The sequence below is a fragment of the Macaca mulatta genome, chromosome 11, assembly GCF_049350105.2.
Source record: "Macaca mulatta isolate MMU2019108-1 chromosome 11, T2T-MMU8v2.0, whole genome shotgun sequence".
NCBI classification, from domain to species: domain Eukaryota; kingdom Metazoa; phylum Chordata; class Mammalia; order Primates; family Cercopithecidae; genus Macaca; species Macaca mulatta.
The window spans coordinates 74,669,454-74,691,044 of NC_133416.1; the positions used below are offsets into that span (position 1 = coordinate 74,669,454).

The 21,591-nt window shown below is 38.8% G+C and overlaps 1 protein-coding gene across 3 annotated transcripts in view; it reads left to right on the forward strand.

The window, feature by feature from the left end:
• LOC107000920 (uncharacterized) overlaps nt 1-20,692 on the forward strand; it is a 145,378-nt gene extending 124,686 nt beyond the window's left edge. Inside the window, exons 5-6 of one of the 3 annotated variants that reach the window (XR_013401216.1) lie at nt 15,780-16,041; nt 18,502-20,690. Coding sequence is in view for 1 of the 3 variants with exons in the window: in XM_077954691.1 (XP_077810817.1) it covers nt 14,349-14,464; nt 18,502-18,528 (143 nt within the window). In the remaining 2 variants the exon portion in view is untranslated. Of the gene's footprint in view, nt 1-14,348; nt 14,465-15,779; nt 16,042-18,501 lie in introns of all 3 variants that reach the window. The other 2 variants (XM_077954691.1, XR_013401215.1) reach the window with 2 other exon arrangements.
• Nucleotides 20,693-21,591: the final 899 nt, after the last annotated feature.

Here is a 21,591-nt window from a genome sequence, read left to right on the forward strand (position 1 = left end):
TCCCCTCCCTCTGTCCATGTGTTCTCATTGTTCACCTTCCACCTATGAGTGAGAACATACAGTGTTTGGTTTTCTGTTCTTGTTTTAGTTTGCTGAGAATGATGGTTTCCAACTTCATCCATGTCCCTGCAAAGGACATGAACTCATCGTTTTTATGGCTGCATAGTATTCCATGGTGTATATGTGCCACATTTTCTTTATCCAGTCTATCATTGATGGACATTTGGGTTGGTTCCAAGTCTTTGCTATGGTGAACAGTGCTACAATAAACATACGTGTGCATGTGTCTTTATAGTAGAATGATTTATAATCCTTTGGGTATATACTCAGTAATGGGATTGCTGGGTCAAATGGTATTTCTGGTTCTAGATACTTGAGGAATCACCACACTGTCTTCCACAATGGTTGAACTAATTTACACTCCCACCAACAGTGTAATAGCATTCCTATTTCTCCACATCCTCTCCAGCATCTGTTGTTTCCTGACTTTTTAATGATAGCCATTCTAACTGGCATGAGATGGTATCTCATTGCGGTTTTGATTTGCATTTCTCTAATGACCAGTGATGATGAGCTTTTTTTCATATGGTTGTTGGCTGCATAAATATCTTCTTTTGAGAAGTGTCTGTTCATATCCTTTGCCTACTTTTTGATGAGGTTTTTTTTTTTTTTTTTTGTAAATTTAAGTTCTTTGTAGATTCTGGATATTAGCCTTTTGTCAGATGGATAGATTGCAAAAATTTTCTCCCATTCTGTAGGTTGCCTGTTCACTCTGATGATAGTTTCTTTTGCTGTGCAGAAGCTCTTTAGTTTAATTAGATCCCATTTGCCAATTTTGGCTTTTGTTGCCATTGCTTTTGGTGTTTTAGTCATGAAGTCTTTGACCATGCCTATGTCCTGAATGGTATTGCCTAGGTTTTCTTCTAGGATTTTTATAGTTATAGTTCTTACATTTAAGTCTTTAATCCATCTTGAGTTAATTTTTGTATAAGGTGTAAGGAAGGGGTCCAGTTTCAGTTTTCTGCATATGGCTAGTCAGTTTTCCCAGCACCGTTCATTCAATAGAGAATCCTTTCCCCGTTGCTTGTTTTTGTCAGGTTTGTCAAAGATCAGATGGTTGTAGATGTGTGGTGTTATTTCCGAGGCCTCTGTTCTGTCCCATTGGTCTATATATTTGTTTTGGTAACAGTACCGTGCTGTTTTGGTTACTGTAGCCTTGTAGTATAGTTTGAAGTCAGGTAGCATGATGCCTCCAGCTTTGTTCTTTTTGTTTAGGATTGTCTTGGCTATGTGGGCTCTTTTTTGGTTCCATATGAAATTTAAAGTAGTTTTTTCCAATTCAGTGAAGAAAGTCAATGGTAGCTTGATGGGGAGAGCATTGAATCTGTAAATTACTTTGGGCAGTATGGCCATTTTCATGATATTGATTATTCCTATCCATGAACATGGAATGTTTTTCCATTTATTTGTGTCCTCTCTTATTTCCTTGAGCAGTGGTTTTGTAGTTCTCCTTGAAGAGGTCCTTCACATCCCTTGTAAGTTGTATTCCTAGGTATTTTATTCTTTTTGTGGCAATTGTGAATGGGAGTTCTCTCATGCTTTGGCTCTCTGTTTGTCTGTTATTAGTGTATAGGAATGCTTGTGATTTTTCACATTGATTTTGTATCCTGAGACTTTGCTGAAGTTGCTAATCAGCTTGAGGAGATTTGGGGCTGAGACAATAGGGTTTTCTAAGTATACAATCATGTCATCTACAAACGAAGAAAACTTGACTTCCTCTTTTCCTATTTGAATACCTTTATTTCTTTCTCTTGCCTGATTGCCCTGGCCACAACTTCCAACACTGTGTTGAATAGGAGTGGTGAGAGAGGGTATCCTTGTCTTGTGCTGGTTTTCAAAGGAAATGCTTCCAGTTTTTGCCCATTCAGAATGATATTAGCTGTGGGTTTGTCATAAATAGCTCTTATTATTTTGAGATACATTTCATCAATACCTAGTTTATTGAGAGTTTTTAGCATGAAGGGCTGTTGAGTTTTGTCAAAGGCCTTTTCTGCATCTATTGAGATAATCATGTGGTTTTTGTCAGTGGTTCTGTTTATGTGATGGATTACATTTATTGATTCGCATATGTTGAACCAGCCTTGCATCCCAGGGATGAAGCTGACTTGATCATGGTGGATAAGCTTTTTGATGTGCTGCTGGATTCAGTTTGCCAGTATTTTATTGAGGATTTTCACATCGATGTCCATCAGGGATACTGGCCTGAAATTTTCTTTTTTGTTGTTGTCGTGTCTCTGCCAGGTTTTGGTATCAGGATGATGCTGGCCTCATAAAATAAGTTAGGAAGGATTCCCCTTTTTTCTATTGTTTGAAATAGTTTCAGAAGGAATGGTACCAGTTCCTCTTTGTACCTCTGGTAGAATTTGGCTGTGAATCTGTCTGGTCCTGGACTTTTTCCTGTTGGTAAGCTATTAATTACTGCCTCAATTTCACAACTTGTTATTGGTCCATTCAGAGATTTGACTTCTCCCTGGTTTAGACTTGGGAGGCTGTATATGTCCATTAATTTATCCATTTCTTCTAGATTTTCTAGTTTATTTGCATAGAGGTGTTTCTCTGATGATAGTTTGTATTTCTGTGGGATCAATACTGATGTCCCCTTTATCATTTTTTACTCTATTTGATTCTTCTCTCTTTTGTTCTTTATTAGTCTGGCTAGTGGTCTATCTATTTTGTTGATCTTTTCAAAAAACAAGCTCCTGGATTCACTGATTTTTTGAAGGGTTTTTCATATCTCTGTCTCCTTCAGTTCTGCTCTGATCTTAATTATTTCTTGTCTTCTGCTAGCTTTTGAATTTGTTTGCTTTTGCTTCTCTAGTTCTTTTCATTGTGATGTTAGGGTGTCGATTTTAGATCTTTCCTGATTTCTCTTGTGGGCATTTAGTGTTATAAATTTCTCTCTAAACACTGCTTTAAATGTGTCTCAGAGATTCTGGTACATTGTGTCTTTGTTCTCATTGGTTTCAAAGAACATCTTTATTTCTGTCTTCATTTTATTTACCCAGTAAGTCATTCAGGAGCAGATTGTTCAGTTTCCATGTAGTTGTGTGATTTTGAGTGAGTTTCTTAATCCTGAGGTCTAACTTGATTGCACTATGTTCTGAGAGGCTGTTTGTTATGATTTGCGTTCTTTTGAATTTGCTCAGGAGTGTTTTACTTCCAATTATGTGGTCAATTTTAGAGTAGGTGCGATGTGGTGCTGAGAAGAAGGTATATTCTATTGATTTGGGGTGGGGAGCTCTGTAGATGTCTGTTAGGTCCACTTGATCCAGAGCTGAGTTCAAGTCCTGGATATCCTTGTTAATGTTCTGTCTCATTGATCTGTCTAATATTGACACTGGAGTGTTAAAGTCTCCCACTACTATCGTGTGGGAATCTAAGTTTCTTTGTAGGTCTCTAAGAACTTGTTTTATGAATCTGGGTGCTCCTGTATTGGGTGCATATGTATTCAGGATAGTTAGCTCTTCTTGTTGCATTGATCCCTTTACCATTAAGTAATGCCCTTCTTTGTCTCTTTTGATCTTTGTTGGTATAAAGTCTGTTTTATCAGAGGCTAGGATTGCAATCCCTGCTTTTTTTGTTTTGTTTTGTTTCCCATTTGCTTGGTAAATATTCCTCCATCCCTTTATTTTGAGCCTATGTGTGTCTTTGCGAGTGAGATGGGTCTCCTGAATACAGTACACTGATGGGTCTTGATTCTTTATCCAATTTGCCAGTCTGTGTCTTTTAACTGGGGCATTTAGCCTGTTTACATTTAAGGTTAATATTGTTATGTGTGAATTTGATCCTGTCATTATGATGCTAGCTGGTTGTTTTGCCCATTAGTTGATGTAGTTTCTTCATAGTGTCGACGGTCTTTACAATTTGGTATGTTTTTGCAGCGGCTGGTACCAGTTGTTCCCTTCCATGTTTAGTGCTTCCTTCAGGAGCTCTTGTAAGGCAGGGCAGGTGGTGACAAAATCTCTCAGCATTTGCTTGTCTCTAAAGGATTTTATTTTTCCTTTGCTTATGTAGCTTAGTTTAGCTGAATATGAAATTCTGGGTTGAAAATTCTTTTCTTTATGAATGTTGAATATTGGCCCCCACTCTCTTCTGGCTTGTAGGGTTTCTGCCGAGAGATCTGCTGTTGGTCTGATGGGCTTCCTTTTGTGAGTAACCTGTCCTTTCTTTCTGGTTGCCCTTAACCTTTTTTCCTTCATTACAACCTAGGTGAATCTGCTGATTATGTGTCTTGGGGTTGTTCTTCTCGAGGAATATCTTTGTGGTGTTCTCTGTATTTCCTGAATTTGAATGTTGGCCTGCCTTGCTAGGTTGGGGAAGTTCTCCTGGATAATATCCTGAAGAGTGTTTTCCAACTCGGTTCCATTCTTCCCATCACTTTCCAGGTATACCAATCAAATGTAGATTTGGTCTTTTCACATAGTCCTATATTTCTTGGAGGCTTTGTTTGTTTCTTTTAATTTTTTTTCTCTAATCTTATCTTCTCACTTTATTTCATTAAGTTCATCTTCAATCTCTGTTATCCTTTCTTCTGCTTAATCAATTCGGCTATTGATACTTGTGGATGCTTCATGAAGTTCTTGTGCTGTGTTTTTCAGCTCCATCAGGTCATTTATGTTCTTCTCTGAACTGGTCATTCTAGTCAGCAATTCCTCTAACCTTTTTTCAAGGTTCTTAGCTTCCTTTGGGTTAGAAAATGCTCCTTTAGCTCAGAGGAGTTTGTTATTACCCACCTTCTGAAGCCTACTTCTGTCAGTTCATCAAACTCATTTTCTATCCAGTTTTGTTCCCTTGCTCGCAAGGAGTTGTGATCCTTTGGAGGAGAAGAGGCATTCTGGTTTTTGGAATTTTCAGCCATTTTGCGCTGGTTTCTCCCCATCTTCATGGATTTATTTACCTTTGGTCTTTGATGCTGGTGACCTTTGGATGGGGTCTCTGAATGGATGTCCCTTTTGTTGATGTTGATGCTATTCCTTCCTGTTTGTTAGTTTTCCTTCTAACAGTCAGGCCCCTCTGCTGCAGGTCTGCTGGAGTTTGCTGGAGGTCCACTCCAGACCCTGTTTGCCTGGGTATCACCAGCAGAGACTGCAGAACAGCAAAGATTGCTGCCAGTTCCTTCCTCTGGAAGCTTCGTCCCAGAGGGGTGCCTACCAGATGCTAGCGAGAGCTCTCCTGTATGAGGTGTCTGTTGGCCCCTACTGCGAGGTGTCCCCCAGTTATGATACACAGGGGCCAGGGACCCACTTGAGGAGGCAGTCTCACCCTTAGCAGAGCTTGAATGCTGTGCTGGGAGATCTGCTCTCTTCTTAGCCATCAGGCAGGGAAGTTTAAGTCTGCTGAAGCTGCACCAACAGCCACCCCTTCCCCCAGGTACTCTGTCGCAGGGAGATGGGGGTTTTATCTATAAGTCCCTGACTGGGGCTGCTGCCTTTTTTTCAGAGATGCCCTGCCCACAGAGGAGGAATCTAGAGAGGTAGTCTGGCCACAGCGGCCTTGCTGAGCTGTGGTGGGCTCCACCCAGTTTGAACTTCCGGGCGGCTTTGTTTACACTGTGAGGGTAAAACCACCTACTCAAGCCTCAGCAATGGCAGACTCCCCTCCCCTCAGCAAGCTCTAGCATCCTAGGTTGACCTCAGACTGCTGTGCTGGCAGCCAGAATTTCAAGCCAGTGGATCTTAGCTTCTGGTCTCCATGGGGGTGGGACCCAGTGAGCCAGACTACTTGGCTCCACAGCTTCAGCCCCCTTTCCAGGGAAGTGAACAGTTCTGTCTTGCTGGCATTCCAGGTGGCACTGGGGTATGAAAAAAACCTCCTGCAGCTAGCTCAGTGTCTGCCCATATGGCTGCCCAGTTTTGTGCTTGAAACCCAGGGCCCTGGTGGCATAGGCACCAGAGGGAATATCCTGTTCTGCGGGTTGCGAAGACCATGGGAAAAGTGCAGTATCTGGGCCAGAGTGCACAGTTCCTCATGGCATAGTCCCTCGGGGCTTCCCTTGGCTGGGGGTGGGGGGAATCCCCTGACCCCTTGTGCTTCCCAGGTGAGGCGACACCCCATCCTGCTTTGGCTCGCTCTCCATGGGCTGCACCCACTGTCCAAACAGTCCCAGTGAGATGAACCAGGTACCTCAGTTGGAAATGCAGAAATCACCTGCCTTCTGTATCGATCTCGCTGGGAGCTGGAGACCCGAGCTGTTCCTATTCAGCCATGTTGCCAGCAAATATAGAAAAACTTTTGATAAACTTACTAAGTTCTCTTTTTGCCAATAATATACTTCTTTTCATTTATTTTTATTTTTTTTAATTTGTTTGTTTTTAGAGATTGGGACCCCCTGTGTTACTCAGGCTGGTCTCAAATTCCTGGCCTTAAACGATCCTCCCACCTTGGCCTCCCAAAGTGCTGGAATTGCAGGTGTGAGCCAATCATTTATTCTTTTGAGTTCTCTAGGTATGGGAAAAATAATTTTTCTACTTCTTTCCCATTTCTATACTGGATAGTATTGTCTGAAAAGCTGAATAATACTGGAATTACTGGATATCCTTATCACATTCCCAATGGTAATGAGAATTTTTCTACCATTTCATCATTAGGCTCTTTATGTCTACTTTACTAAGAATTTTTCTACCATCTCATCATTAGGTTCTTTATGTCTACTTTACTAAGATTTTGTATCGTAAAAGTCAGGTATGGCCGGGTGTGGTGGCTCACGCCTGTAATCCTAGCACTTTGGGAGGCCGTGGCAGGTGGATCATGAGGTCAGGAGTTCAAGACCAGCGTGGCCATGATGGTGAAACCCTGTCTCTACTAAAAATACAAAAATTAGCTAGGCATGGTGGTGGGTGCCTGTAATCCCAGTGAATAGTTTCTACTCAGGAGGCTGAGGCAGAGAATTGCCCGAACCTGGGAGGTAGAGGTTGCAGTGAGCTGAGATTGCGCCACTGTACTCCAGCCTGGGCGACAGAGTGAGACTCCATCTCAAAAAACAAAAAAGTCAAATATATATGTATTTTTTGTATACAATTAATTTATTTATTTTTTAAGAGACAAGGCCTTGCTCTGTCATCCAGGCTGGAGTGCAGTGGTGTAATCACAGCTTATTACAATCTGGAGCTCCCAGGCTCAAGGGATTATCCCACCTCAGCTTCCTGAGTAGCTAGAACTACAGGCATGGGTCATCAGGCCTGGCTAATTTTTTCCATTTTTTGTGAAGACAGGGTCTCACTATGTTGCTCAGGCTGGTCTCAAACTCCTGACCTCAAGTGATCCTCGTGCCTTGGCCCCCGCAAAGTGCTGGGATTATAGGTGTGAGCCACCACACTCAGCCAGGGGTAGATTTTTTATCTTGTCAAAAAATAAGAGATACATATTTACATAATTTATCATTTATATTTATTTAATAATATATATTTTATATATATACTGATTTTATAGCATGTAGGCCCTTGAACTTTTTATTATTTTCTTACTTGACTCATAAATATGGTAAATTATATAAACATATTTGTTAACTTTGAACCATTTTTGCATTCTAGAATCTCTTGACTTGGTTATGGTGTAATACTCTTTAATACACTATCCAATTATAGTTGCTAAAATCACACTTAAGATTTTAATGTCAACATTCATAAGTGAGCTTGGTCTTTTCTTTTTAGACTCTATTTAGGTCAGATTTTTGTATAAGTGTTATGCTGACTTTGCAGAACAAGCCTTTCTTTTCACAGCCCTTTTTTCCCCATGCACTCTTGGAAAGTTTAAATAGTACTGAAATTAATTTTTCCTCAAAAGTTTTGAGGATTTCCCTTATGAAACATGGTACTTTTAGACAATTTAGGATTTTGGTAAGTTTCTCAATTTATTCCATAGTTATCAGTCTGTGTTTTCTGTCTCTTCAGGGTTCAGCTTTGATGATTTTTTTTCCGAAAAAATTATTTGTTTTCAGATTTATTTGCTTTCAATGTTGCAAAGACTTTGTTAGGAGCCTTCCTATTTCCCATTCCTCAGATTTCTATTGATGGAAGAGAATGTATGAGTATGATATTTCTGACTGCTTTGTCACCCTTGCTGCCTCTCCCCAAGCGAGGGGGAGTGACTTCTCTGGCTGTGAAACTGGGAGCTTAGCTGAACATGAGTGGCTTGGCTTTATCTCTTCCAAAGGAGCTGCTCCTCAGAATTCACATGCTCACTTTGGTTCCAGGAGAGTGGCCTGGCCCTGCGGGACCTGACAGTGGGTTGGATGGTTTTTTATCTCTGGAGTGTTGGGTTGCGATTCTAAGCCTTGTATTCTAATCAGCTTAACAACAACAGGTCTGACTTTTGATCTTTATTGATTTAATGCCTCTCTGTTAGTTCTCCATATTTTCTCACTTGGAAGGAGGAAAGAGTGGTTTTATTTGTTAGGACCTTCAAACCCTTAATATTGACTTTAATAGATGACTACGGACTAGAATTTAGGGGATAAAATAAAACATAGAAATGGAGACTTCTTAAAGGCCAGCTTGGGTAGTTTGGGACTATGTCAAGACACCTAGGTATTTGAGAAGTAGTTTATAACCATTATTGTCCTGTACCTGGTCTTCACCTGGCATGGGCCTTAGTGTGGAGAGAAAGAGAGGGCAGCTCTATAGCTCATTGACACCAAATGCTGCACCTTTGCTTTCACCAAAGCAAACAGCTAGGACAAGGATTAAATGATCAGAAAAGAATCTTTTAGTTTCAGTTAAAGCAGATTAAGATTCAGTGTGCAGATTTTGTAAGTATTGTGGGTGCAATGAATTTCTCTCTGTAACTTTTTATTCTCAGCAAGGACTGCCGAGAGCTAAGTTATATAAGAGCTCTCAAACTTAAATGTGCAAACAAATCTCTCAGGGGGTCTTGTTAAAATGCAGATTTGGATTCTGTAATTCTGGGGGAGAACCCAAGATTTTGCATTTCTAGCAAGTTTCAGGTGATGCTGCTGCTGCTGATCTGAGAGATGCACATTAGTGAGGTGTTGGACTTTGCTTAGCAGACATTAGATTAGCAGACCCCAGTTTGATTTCTTGTTACCTTGTTTTGAACAGCATTCAGGGTGAAAGAGGCCATTTTGGACTCATGCAGCTTGTCATAGGCTTTGGTTTCAGATTAAGCTCCGCCATGTGGCCTCCAGTTGGCGCTGCATGTGCTAATCACGTAAATTCTGATCTGGCTCCAAATGTCAGTGACCCAGACTATCTCTTTACTATGCAGAAGTGGTAGATTTCATTAACAATAAAAAAAATTAAAAGTAAACAACTTTTCTTGTATAGCAAATATGTCATCTTCTTGGTGTGAAATGGAGAAACAATTCAGTGAACTTATTTCAAATTTGCAGTCTAAAGCAGGCAATTTTAGAAGACTTGTGCCTGGAATACTCGGAGAATCATGTTTCCTGGGGAAATCAAGGAGGAACTAGATTGGTATTTAAAAATATGCTTTCCACTACCGTTGCTATTTAAAAATATGCATGCCCACTACCATTAAAACAGGGATTATGAGCAAATGAAAGAAAAATTAAGGAAGACAGACTGATAAAGACTGCAAGAAGAGAGAGAGTTTCCCTCTGAGAGAAAGCTAGACCTTACAGGATAGACTAGCTACATATCTGGAAAAAATATATACTCATATCCAACTGCTTTTAAATATAGGCTTGCAAAAGGAAAGATATTTTGGTATTTATCTGAATAGAGAGGGGTTGCTAGAGAATAGAGAAATCTAGACAAGAATTAGAAGAAGCAATGTTCAGACAGTAAGAGCAAAGAAGGCCCAAGAGTGCTAGCATTATACAAGATTGAGAAAGGAAGCCCCTTAAGAAGGGGGTTAAGCAGTTAAAAACCTTAGCTAGGCCATCCTGAAAGGAGAGAACCCCAGCAGGGAAGAACACAGTCCACTGCAGGAAAAGCTGCAGCAGAATGATCATCACTGTAAGCCCAGAATATTCAGAAGCCAAGGAAAGAAAGGGCCTTCAGGAGATCAGGACAGTTATTAGCCCTTATGAAAGCCCTCAGGGCACAGGCTTCAGAAAGCCTCATAGGCACTCCTGCTCGGAAATTGGCTGAGAGATCCCTTAGCAGAGACACATATGAAGACAAGAAGAAAACGGTCCCTTGGAGCCAGGTGTCATGGGCTTCAGCAGTCACATTGCAAGAGACAGCAGTAGCTGCCACAGTGTTGCTGACAGGTGCTGCTGAGTCTCTGGGATGTGATAGACCCCAGTGGCACATATCAGGTTCTACTAAGACCTAGTTCTGACTATGTTATTTTGTTACATTAACTGTTCTAGGGGCTGTGGATTTACTTGAATTATTTTAAACTCTGGCACATGTGAGGCTGGTGCCAGAGTTTGAGATTTTTGAGATTTTTTAGTCCTTTGAACTTTCCACTTTTAATCAAAGGGAAAACAAAATCCTATAAAAGAAAACTGGCACACAGGGAAAATGTTTTCTAACAAATGTGACAAAGGCTAATTTTCTTAATGCAAAAAAACCTAAAATGCAGTATAAAAAAATGGGCAACAAATATGAACAAGCAATTTACAGAAGAGATAATTGAAAGCTTTTTAAGCAAATGAAAATACTCAACCTCATCTGTAATTTTAAAAATGCAAATTAAAACAAAGTCCTTTCTTACCTACTAGATTGGCAACAAAGTTTTAAATGCGAAAATGTACTATGCTGAAGATGTGAGAACACAGGCATCTCTGCATTTCTGGCAGAGTGTAAATTGAAAAACCTTCTTTGAGGCTGGGCGCAGTGGCTCACGCCTGTAATCCCAGCACTTTAGGAGGCCGAGGAGGGCGAATCACAAGGTCAGGAGTTTGAGACAAGCCTGACCAACACAGTGAAACCCCATCTGTACTAAAACTACAAAAATTAACCAGGTATGGTGGGGTGTGCCTGTAGTCCTAGCTACTCGGGAGGCTGAGGCAGAAGAATTGTTTGAACCTGGGAGGTAGAGGTTGCAGTGAGCTGAGATCGTGCCACTGCACTCCAGCCTGGGTGACACAGCGAGACTCCATCTCAAAAAAAAAAAAAAAAAAAGAAAGGAAAAAGAAAAAAGAAAAACCTTCTTTGGAAAGTAACTTACCAATATTAATAAAAATGTTTTAAGCCCATAGTCTTTGACCTAGCAATCCAACTTGTAGAAAATATTTCTACAGAAAAAAGTTACATGTAGGCACAAAGATATGATGACTATGTGATTATGAGAGTATATATCCCAAAGCATTGTTTGTAGCCTGACAGCAATTTCAATATTCATCAACTGGGAAGTGGTTCAATATATTATGGTGCATTTATATAATGAAATGCTATGTGGTCATTAAATGAGTAAGATTTATGCTGATGTGGCTATAGTCTGCAAGATAAATTACTAATCAGTTAGAACAATGTACAGAATATTGTGAATAGGATGCCATGGTTTATAGGGAAAATGTGAGGTAGTAAATTTATATGCATAAATGCATTGGATATGTTTTATTTTCTATTTCAATGCAATCAGCACTTACCCCTAACTGCAGCCACTGCTGTAATGACCAGTTCTTTGCAGGGTTCAGCAAGCTTCACACTGGTGCACCGTGACAGTGTCTCTTCTCAGGCCTGCACTATGTACTATTTGCTCCTACCTGTCTTAGTCAGCCCAGGCTACCATAACAAGTGCCATAGACTAGGTGGCTTAGAAAATCCAAGATCATAGTGCCAGTCCATTCAGCTCCTGGTAAGGGCTTTCTTCTCGGTTTTCAAAAGGCTGTCTTCTGTCTGTGTCCTCACATGGCAGAGACACTGAACTTCAGTCTCTTCCTTTTCTTATAAGGACACTAACTCCATCATGGGGCCTCCAGCCTCACGACCTCATTAAAACCTAATTACCAACAAAGGCTCCACTTCCAAATAATATCACATTGAGAGGTTAGGGCTTCAACATAGGAATTATGGAGGGACACAAACCTTCAGTCTATGACACTGTCCCAAGGCTTCTCTGAAGCTGCAGAGAGAGAGAGAGACTCTCACACAAACCCATTCAACATTCATGCACTTGCAGTGTAGAAGTGCGAGGAATTAACTGGTTGGATACCCTCCACCAATAAAGGACAGGAACCACTAGATAAGTGCTTCTCATTTCACACTCAGGTGGACAGTTGGGAGTCACAGCTTATGAAGCTTTCCAGAAGCCCCATCAGAATCCAGCTCTTGTTACTCACGGTAGTGGCCAATTCAATGCTCCATTTCCTTATTGCCTTTTTCTCTTAACTCTTTTAACTCCCACTGATTGCTACTCCTTCTCCTTGGGATCATGTTGTCAGACTACCTACAAAAAAGCTTTGTATCAGCTCTAATTTCAGGAGAACCCAAGCTAAGAAAATATATATGCTTGCATATGTATAAAATAGTTCTAAAAATAAAATATGTAACCAATAACCATTGTTGACCTCTTTGATGGAGACAGAGCTATGAGAAGAAAGTCCTTATTTTTAGTATATGTCTTTCTGTACCTTTGAATTTTTAAAAATGTGTACATGAATTATATATTAAAGAGTTTTTTTTAAGTGTGACATTTTGGGTCACGCCTTCATTCAAAACTTTCAGACTTTGCTGCATTATTTTGACATTGATAATTGCTGCAGTAAGATTTGAGGTCAGTCTCAGATACTTTTTTCCTTATCAGTGACTTACTATTTCTGCCTTAATTGATGAAAACTTTATTCTTGAGTTTATATTTGATATTCAGCAACTTTACCAGGATATACTTTGTGTCAATGTTCTGTATCAACATTTTCCTAAACCTATGTACTTTTAGTTTGCACATTTTCCCTTCCATTTTAGAAAATGTTTATTCTATTTTATTTTCAGGTTAGTTTTTTCTCTGTTCCATGAATTGAGTTGTCACCTTCAAAGACTCCAATTATACTTGTGTTGAAATGTCATTGTCTTTCCATTCTGTTGTCTTTTTATTTACTTTATAGATTTCCTTTTCCTTTGCATTTAGTTTGCTTATTTTAAGTAAGTTTTTTCTTTGATCTATGTTATCAATGTTCTTAGCCATATATATATATATATTTTTTTTTTTCAATGCCCTTATGTTTCCAGTGCCGTGTTAAGCATGGAGTAATTGGAACCAGACAACCAGATTTGAATTTTAGCTCCAAAGCTTTCCAGTTGTGTGACTTGAAGCAAATTATATAGCTTCTCTGTGAGGAAGTTTCTATTTTTAAGTCTTCTTCTCTTACATAATTATCTACATCTCTGAGTAAGAGAACCTTTCAAGGTTTGTATTTCATAATAGGCAGTTGTACAAAGTCCACTTGGCCTCTTGAATTGCTGACAAAATGGTTTCTGGTGATTTCCAATTCTTTGAAAGAGGCAACTCTTTCTCTAAGTTTGTTATTTTGGCTCTTCATTCAAGTCCTGCTGAGAGGCGGTATATTATAATGGCTGAAGAGTATGAGCTCTGAAATCAATCTGCCAGGTTCAAATCCTGGCTTTACCCCTTCAGAGCTCTGTGTTCTTTGCAAAGCTACTTAACCATTTGTACTTCAAATTTCTCATCTGTAAAATGAGAAAACAATAACCCTTACCTTACAGTGTTCTTGTGAGGATTGTATGTGTAATGTACTCAAAATATTTTAACAGTGTCTGGCTCAGTGGGCTCTTTATAATTATTCAGTCTTATAACTACTATTACATACTCATCTTTTTTTTATAATAGTGTTTTTGAGCTTTAATTTGTTTATGTAGTCTCCAATTATATTTTTCATCTTATATTGTTTTATCATCTTTTTTTGGCTGTCTTTTTCATTGTTTTCCTATTCCTCTTAAGATTAGAGCACTCATAATGGGAAATTTTCTTCTGATCTGTTCAGTTATGTTTTCTCCAAGAACGGATGGTTTATCTACCATATATATCCTTTTTTTTGCCTTTTAAAAAATGATAACAGCTTTTGCACAGTTGCCATGCTCTCCCTTTCTCCTTTCCATTTTTCTTGCAGTCAGCTTTATTAAGACCTTGTGTTTCTGTCTTGTAAGTTTAGCTTGCTGGTAGAGTACATTTTGTTTTCTGTATCCTATGGCCCAGAGAATGGATAATTCAGCAGTAATTTTGTTTAGATTCACTGGCTAGAGCCCTTTCTACCACTGTGGGGCTTTATCCTATGTTAGTGGGTACCGTCTTTAGACTTCGGATCATTTCCCCAATTCAAGATGGGGCCTTGGAAGCTCTACTTCTGACAGAAATGATTTGTCTTGGGTGTTCATTATCTGGCATCGCTGTCCTCCCTCCAGCTGCCATTGCCATACTTATCTCAGCAAGTAAAGAAAAAAAGAAATGCGGAACCATGAGTTTGGCAAACACACATATTTTCAAGTTAAGTGGCTTCAGACAGGATGACTGTCAGTTGGTAAGTGAAACTCTTTCTCCTGGGTCTCTTATTCCTTGGAAGTTTTCCCCTCACTTACCTGTGGTCTTCTATTCTGCTTCTATTCTATTCTTCTATTCTGTTTATAACTACATGCACTTACCATGTTCCTACTTTGCTTTTGAGTTTCTTTCTTGCCAAAAGAAAAGAAAAAAAAAATTACAGTGTTAAGCTCCTGGAAGTTTTCCTGCTCCGAGGAGGTGTTGTGTGTACGTGGTGGGGCACAGAGGTGTGCTACTCCTTCCACGTGGTTTCCTTCAGGATAATTATACGAGGCTTTCTCTTTAGTTTTCTTCAAATTAGTGGCAGGGGTAGGAAGCGAAGTTTAGGACCTTTGCTGATTCCTAAAATATCGCCTCCCTTCTTTCTTTGATTATTTCTGGTGGTGTTTTTTTGTTTGTTTTTGCTAAATGCCATACTTTTTGTCTTATTTGAGAGAGGCAGAGAGTAATGATAGAAGCTATCTTGAGAATGTAAGTTTTAAATAACCATGGTGCCCAGTTTTCCACTTCCTATATCTGTAAGGTAGACATCCGATTTCTGCTTGAATATTCTCTATTATGATCATTTATATTTCAGTTACAGTCAGACCATTTTACTGGGGAAGGGGAAGTAATTCTAATTAGTAATATTTTGTTTCTCTAAAATTTTACCTGAATACTGCCTTATTTTATCTTCTATGTATTGCACCTAAGTCTGTCATGTGGAGTTATACAGAGTCAATTGAATAATTAAAGAGTTTATACATCTATATTTTCAGTTTTCTCTCCTCTGGGCCAGTGGTTCCTACCTCCTTCAGTCCCCCTCATGTGATATGATTTCACAATTGCTAATTGCTCTCCTAGATATATTGGTAAATATCCAGATATTACATATTGATAAACATCTAAATATCTAGATAATTGGTAAATATATTTTAAGATGTGGTGACTATAATGGAATATACCAATCCAAATGACTAGAAGAGGCAAATGACTCTCCTGGTGCTGAACCATGCATATTAGCAGTCAGTAGCAAGGAGGATAGGACTCTCTGATTGTAGGTGGTGTTGCCTGAAGAAACAGGATGAAGAACATGTTTCATTAGTGTTTTGCAGTTGTATGCCTGAGAATCTAACTCTGGCTAACTGAATCAGAAAGGGAATGTATCAGAAGGGTATTGTGGATTTCACATAGTTGAATGAAAAACCAGAGAATCAGACTGGGAAATAAGACAGAAACCAGGACAAAAATTACCTGTTTGTTAAGGTATTACTGCTGAAAAAAATGAACTTCAGCAGTTCCTTCTATCTTCCCAGCACTGTTTTCAGCAGACAGAGTCCTAAGTGGATGCCTGATTGGCTGATCTTGGGACACATGCCTGCTCCCTGCATGTACTGAGGCCATGAGAAGAAGGATCTGGCAAAACAAACCTCAGGGACCTCATCAAGAAGGCAGAGGACCTGGACTACCCACGGCATCCAAACTGAGCACAGTTTTAGAGATAATTCCCACAGAAGAGACAGGATTTCTAGAAAATGGAAATAGCCCACTATTGGAAAAGAATGGTCATTTACTGAGGTGCAACTATAATTTGGTAAAATATAATTTTGTTTAAAATCATTTAATTTTGTTCCACATCATTTCCCTTTGAAGATATTTGAATTGCCAGGGATGTTAATATTATCAAGGAGATTTGCTGTTTCACCCAAATATGGATGTCCACTTTGGGATTAGATCCCAGGCCTGCCTCGTTCAAATTTCCTTTTCCCTCAGCCTTTTCTTGCAGGAAAGGTAACTATCAAAGGCTTTACAGTGGAAATCAATATCTATGACAGGCAGAGCAGGATCAACAAGGAAGCTTGGCATCCAGTAGTGAGATCATCCATCCAGCTAATAAAAGGAAGTTCAGGGGTTGATCTCTAATGACAGAGTTTGTGGGTATCAGTTCAATAATGATTCATTTGTCTAATAAATGCCTACTGAATCTTTAATATGTGGCACCATAGGGCTGGACAAACAGGTCTAGTTATAGACATTTGTTCATTTTTTTTCAACTTATTCAAGTATTTATTGAACAACTATTATGTGCCATATACTGTTTTTGGTTTGTTATAGAAAGCCTGTAGGAATCTCTGTTGTAATTTTGGGAATTTGCCCAACCTGCCCTTTAGATGGTGCTAAGCACTGACTTGTGTGCTCCCAAAATTTATCTGTTGAAGCTCTAAGCTCCAATGTGATGATATTTGGAGATGGGAGATAATCAAGGTTAGATGAGGTCATGAGGATGGTGCCCTTATGATGGGATTAGTGCCCTTATAAGAAAACACACCAGAATGCCTGCTTGCTCTCTCTCTCTCTGCCATGTGAAGACACAGTATGAAGGCAGCTTATTGCAAGCCTAAGAGAGAACCCTTGCCAGAATTGGACTTCCAGTCTCCAGAACCATGAAAATGTAAACTTCTGTTGTTTAAGCCACCCAGTCTATGGTATTTTGTTCTGGAAGCCCAATCTGACTAATATGGTTGGAGTCCAGTGCTTTGCCTGAAGAAGGTACATCTCTAAAACTAAACATTTTGCTCATTCAAGCGTAGTCTGAAATAATTAAGACTTTAGTCATGAAAATCTTAGACAGAATCCATTCAGTGATTACCTTTATTCTGAATTGGCAGGCAGTTGTTCTGATAGATCTGCAAAGATTCTTTTGACAACAATTTCTCCAACTTCAGATATGTTGAAAAACAAAATAAATATGTTAATAATTAGCATGATGTAATGAACTTCAGTAGTAAATTGAGACTAGAACAGATTGGGGTACCAGGAACCTTGGTTGTAAGTGGCATATACAAACGTAGTTGCATCAAAACTTGCTAAAGTGGCCAAGTGCGGTGGATCATGCCTGTAGTCCCAGCACTTTGGGAAGCCGAGGCAGGTGGATCACCTGAGGTCAGGAGTTCGAGATCAGTCTGGCTAACATGCTGAAACCCTGTCTCTACTAATAATACAAAAATTAGCCAGACATGGTGGTGCATGACTGTAATCCCAGCTACTTAGGAGGCTGAGGCAGGAGAATTGCTTGAACCCGGGAGGCAGAAATTACAGTGAGCTGGGATCACACCATTGCACTCCAACCTGGGCAATAAGAGCAAAACTCTGTCTCAAAAACAAACAAACAAACACACACACACACACAAACAAGAAAGCAAAACAACAACAACAAAAAAACTTGCTAAAGCATTGGAAGTATTGAGGCTATTTATTAAAGAAATGCTGTATAAAATAATAGCAGAAGAAATGAGAATGGAAAGAGATTTCTGAAAAAGAATTACAAGTGACTGTAGGGAAGTATTAGTTTTGTTATAGGGTAGTCGGGAGTGCAGAATACATAAAAGACTTGATTTTGCCTATAAAGCAGTAGTTTTTATTAAAGAATATAGCAAGAGGAATAGATTGTTGGAAGGATAGTTTGGTTTATCGTCAGAAACTCACTGCCTTATAGCCTATCCCTCCCTCCTTAAGAGGCATGCCCTACTGGACTTTAAATTTCTTTGGTTCAACGCACAGGAACAGCTTAAGTTGTACATCTTTTCAGCTGGTTTCATACCTTTGCAGAACATCCAAGGGCACCATACATATCACTATTACATTGGGATAGTGGAAGTACTGACTCCACTTTGCTCATTTTAATCAATTCTAGTCTTTTTTTCACATTATAAAATCAATGTAATTTTGATAATATAAACAAAAATATTTACAGTTCCTCTATTAGTATATTTATTGGAGGTACTTCATACATCATTTCTATGAGTAACTTTATTGAATTATGCATGTGGACCCAGATCTTAATGACAACCTCCTCTCTCTAACCTGTAACAAATACGCTGTAATGGGCAGGATAATGCACCCTGCCACACACATACACACACACAAAGGTGCTTACATCCTAATCTCTGGAATCTGGGAATATTTTATGTTACATGACAAAGGGGAATTGAGATTGTAGATAAAGTTAAGGTTGCTAATCAGCTGTTGTTAAAATAGGGAGATCATCCTGGATTATCTGCATGAGTCCGGTGTACTCACAAGGATCCTTGCATGTAAAAGATGGAGGCAAACGAGTTTGTGTCAAAATGTGTGAGAAGGATGTAATCTGTCGTGGCTGGCTTTGAAGATGAAGGGAGCCATGGGCCAAGGAATGCAGGCAACCTCTAGAAGCTTGAAAAGTCAAGGAAACAGATTTGCACCTAGACCTCCAGAAAGGAACACACCCCTGCTGATGCTTTGAAATCGCTCGGTGACACCCATGTTGGACTTCTGATCCCTAGGGCTATAAGATAATAAAAGTTGATTGTTTTAAGCCACTACATTTGTGGTAATTTGTGACAGCAGCCATAGGAAACATATACTTGCTGTACAGTAATCCCTTGGTATCCATGGGGAATTGATTCCAGGACAACCCTCTCTCCCATGGATACCAAAATCTGCGATGCTCCAGTTTCTTATATAAAATGGTGTAGTATTTGCACATAACCTATGCACATCCTCTTGTATACTTTAAATCACCTCTAGATTACTTATAATACCTATAATACAACATAAATGTTATGTAAATACTTGCTATACTGTATTTTTAAAATTTGTATTGTTTTTTATTGTTGTATCATTATTTTTTATTTTTCAAATATTTTTGATGCTTGGTTGAGTAAACGAGTGCAGAATCCGCTGATACAGAGAGCTAGTGTATGTATTTTGTCTTACACCTCAAAGGCAAAGTAGGTATTTAGAGAGATCAGACAATTCAAGAACATGGCTATCTACCTTCTAGAATTCTGGTTAAAGATATTCAGGAATACAATATAAAAAGATGGATTTCTCCAAATACTGATATTTGCATCAGAAGAGATTTTGGTTATTCATATAATGATTGAAATGAAAACCACAAAGACTAGTGAAGAAAATACCTTTTTCTTCAGATGTAGAACAGCTTTATGGAAGGTTTAAAATTAATTCTAAATTTCAGTTTCTTCTGAATAAATGGATCCTTGGAACCCTTTTGTTGTTTATCAGATTGGAGGACATCTAAAATGAAGCATGATGAAAATTCCACCCATGAAAATAGATCTTTGCAAAATGTCATAGGAATTATTCCCAGTCTCAAGTCCATATGCAAAAGTCCAATATAGATTTTTTTTTTTTTTGGCAACTGTAAAAATAGTATTTCCCATGTACCCAAATTGTGAGTCCTGCTTATTAGAAATAATTAAGATAATAATAATGCATTGCTCCTCACTCTGTCTGGTGTCTTTAAATGGACTTGGCTGTCCACACACTAGTGTACCTGGAATATGCAAAAATCTGCTACAGGAATTAATGTCTTATCTCTGACTATTCTGATCCGACCTGTTGCTGTTACTTCTCTATTTCCCCAGTTCCTTCTTAGGCTCTCAGACTCAGGTTTGATAATTTGCCCTTGTTCCCCACACCTTTGTTCCCCATGCCATTGACCAATCTATTTGGGACACACTTTCCTGTTTTCCCTTGGGACTTTAGGGCCCCATTTTGGTATTTGCCTTTATCTGAGTCTGCTTGAGCTGCCATAACAAAATACCATAGACTTGGTGGTTTAAAAAACAGATTTATTTTCTCACACTTCTGGAAGCTAGAAGTCCATGATCAGGTTGCCAACTATGTACAGTTCTGGTAAGGGTTCTCTTCCTGGCTTACAGATGGCCGCCATCTCCCTGTGTGCTCACATGATTTCTTCTTTGCATGAGCATGCACAGAAAGAGACAGCAAACAAGCAAGCTCTCTGGTGTATCTTCTTATAAAGGCACAAATCCCACCAAGAGGACCCTCATCTTCATGAATTCATCTAAACCAAATTTTCTGCAAAAGACCACGTCTCCAAATACCATCTCATTGGGGGTTAGGTCTTCAACACATGAATGGGAGGTTGGGGACAATTCAGTTCATTGCAGCCTTTTTCGTCTCATGAAGCTTGATTCGAGGTAAAAGACAACCAGAAGATGACTTTCAAATGGTAAAAACTTAATCTCATTGATTCTATCTTTAAGGAATATGCTGCCTTTATTGTTGTCTTCAAATCGATAGCAATGTATATTTTAAAATTCTTATTTAATTGCAATATCCCTTAATATGAGATCTATCCTCTTAACAAATTTTAAGTATATGGTGCATTATTGTTGACTATATGTACAATGTACAATAAACCTCAGAAGCTTATTCATCTTACTGAACTGAAACTCTACGCCTGTTGATTAATAACTCCCATCTCCTCCTACTTCCAGCTCCTGGTAACCACCATTCCAGTCTTTGTTTTCTAAGTTTGACTATTTTAGATATATCATCTAAGTCGGATCCTGCAGTACTTTCCTTTCTGTGTCTGGCTTTGTTTCACCCAACATAATGTCCCCAAGGTCAATCCATGGTGTTGCCCATTACAGAATTTCCTTCTTTTTTAAGGCCAAGCAGTTTTCCCCTGTATGTATATACCACATTTTCTTTATCCATTTATCTGTTGATGGACATTTGTTTTCACAACTTAGCAATTGTGAATAGTGTTGCAGTGAACACAGTAGTGCTAATATCCCTTCAAGATGCTGATTTCAATTCTTTTGGATACATACTCAGAAGTGAGGTTGCTGGATCATATAATAGAAATACATTTTTAAGGACCTTTTAAGGTTTACTGTGAGTATTAACTCTACTAATTTTCTTTTTCTGTAAGATATTTTATTTCAAAATCTGAATTCTTCCACCAAGGGGATTTTTAGGAATCAAATTCTCATAGTTGGTGAGAAACTGGTATATTGAACATATAAATTAATTACATTGTATGATATTTGAGATTTTTCATTAGATATCATCTAAAATATCACATTAATATTCATTCATTGGCTTTGTGGTATAAATCTTACTTTTAAATCAAAGTATAGAAGAGATTTTGAGAGAAATGCTCTCAAATAGCATAGCATAGATAAGACATAATTGATTATTTTATTATGCTTCAGTGCCAATTGTCTTTAAGATCCAGTAGGGAAACAGAGGGTGGCATTAAAAAAGTTGGAGTTGTGATTCAAATACCAGGTGTCCAAATGGAAACCTCTATAT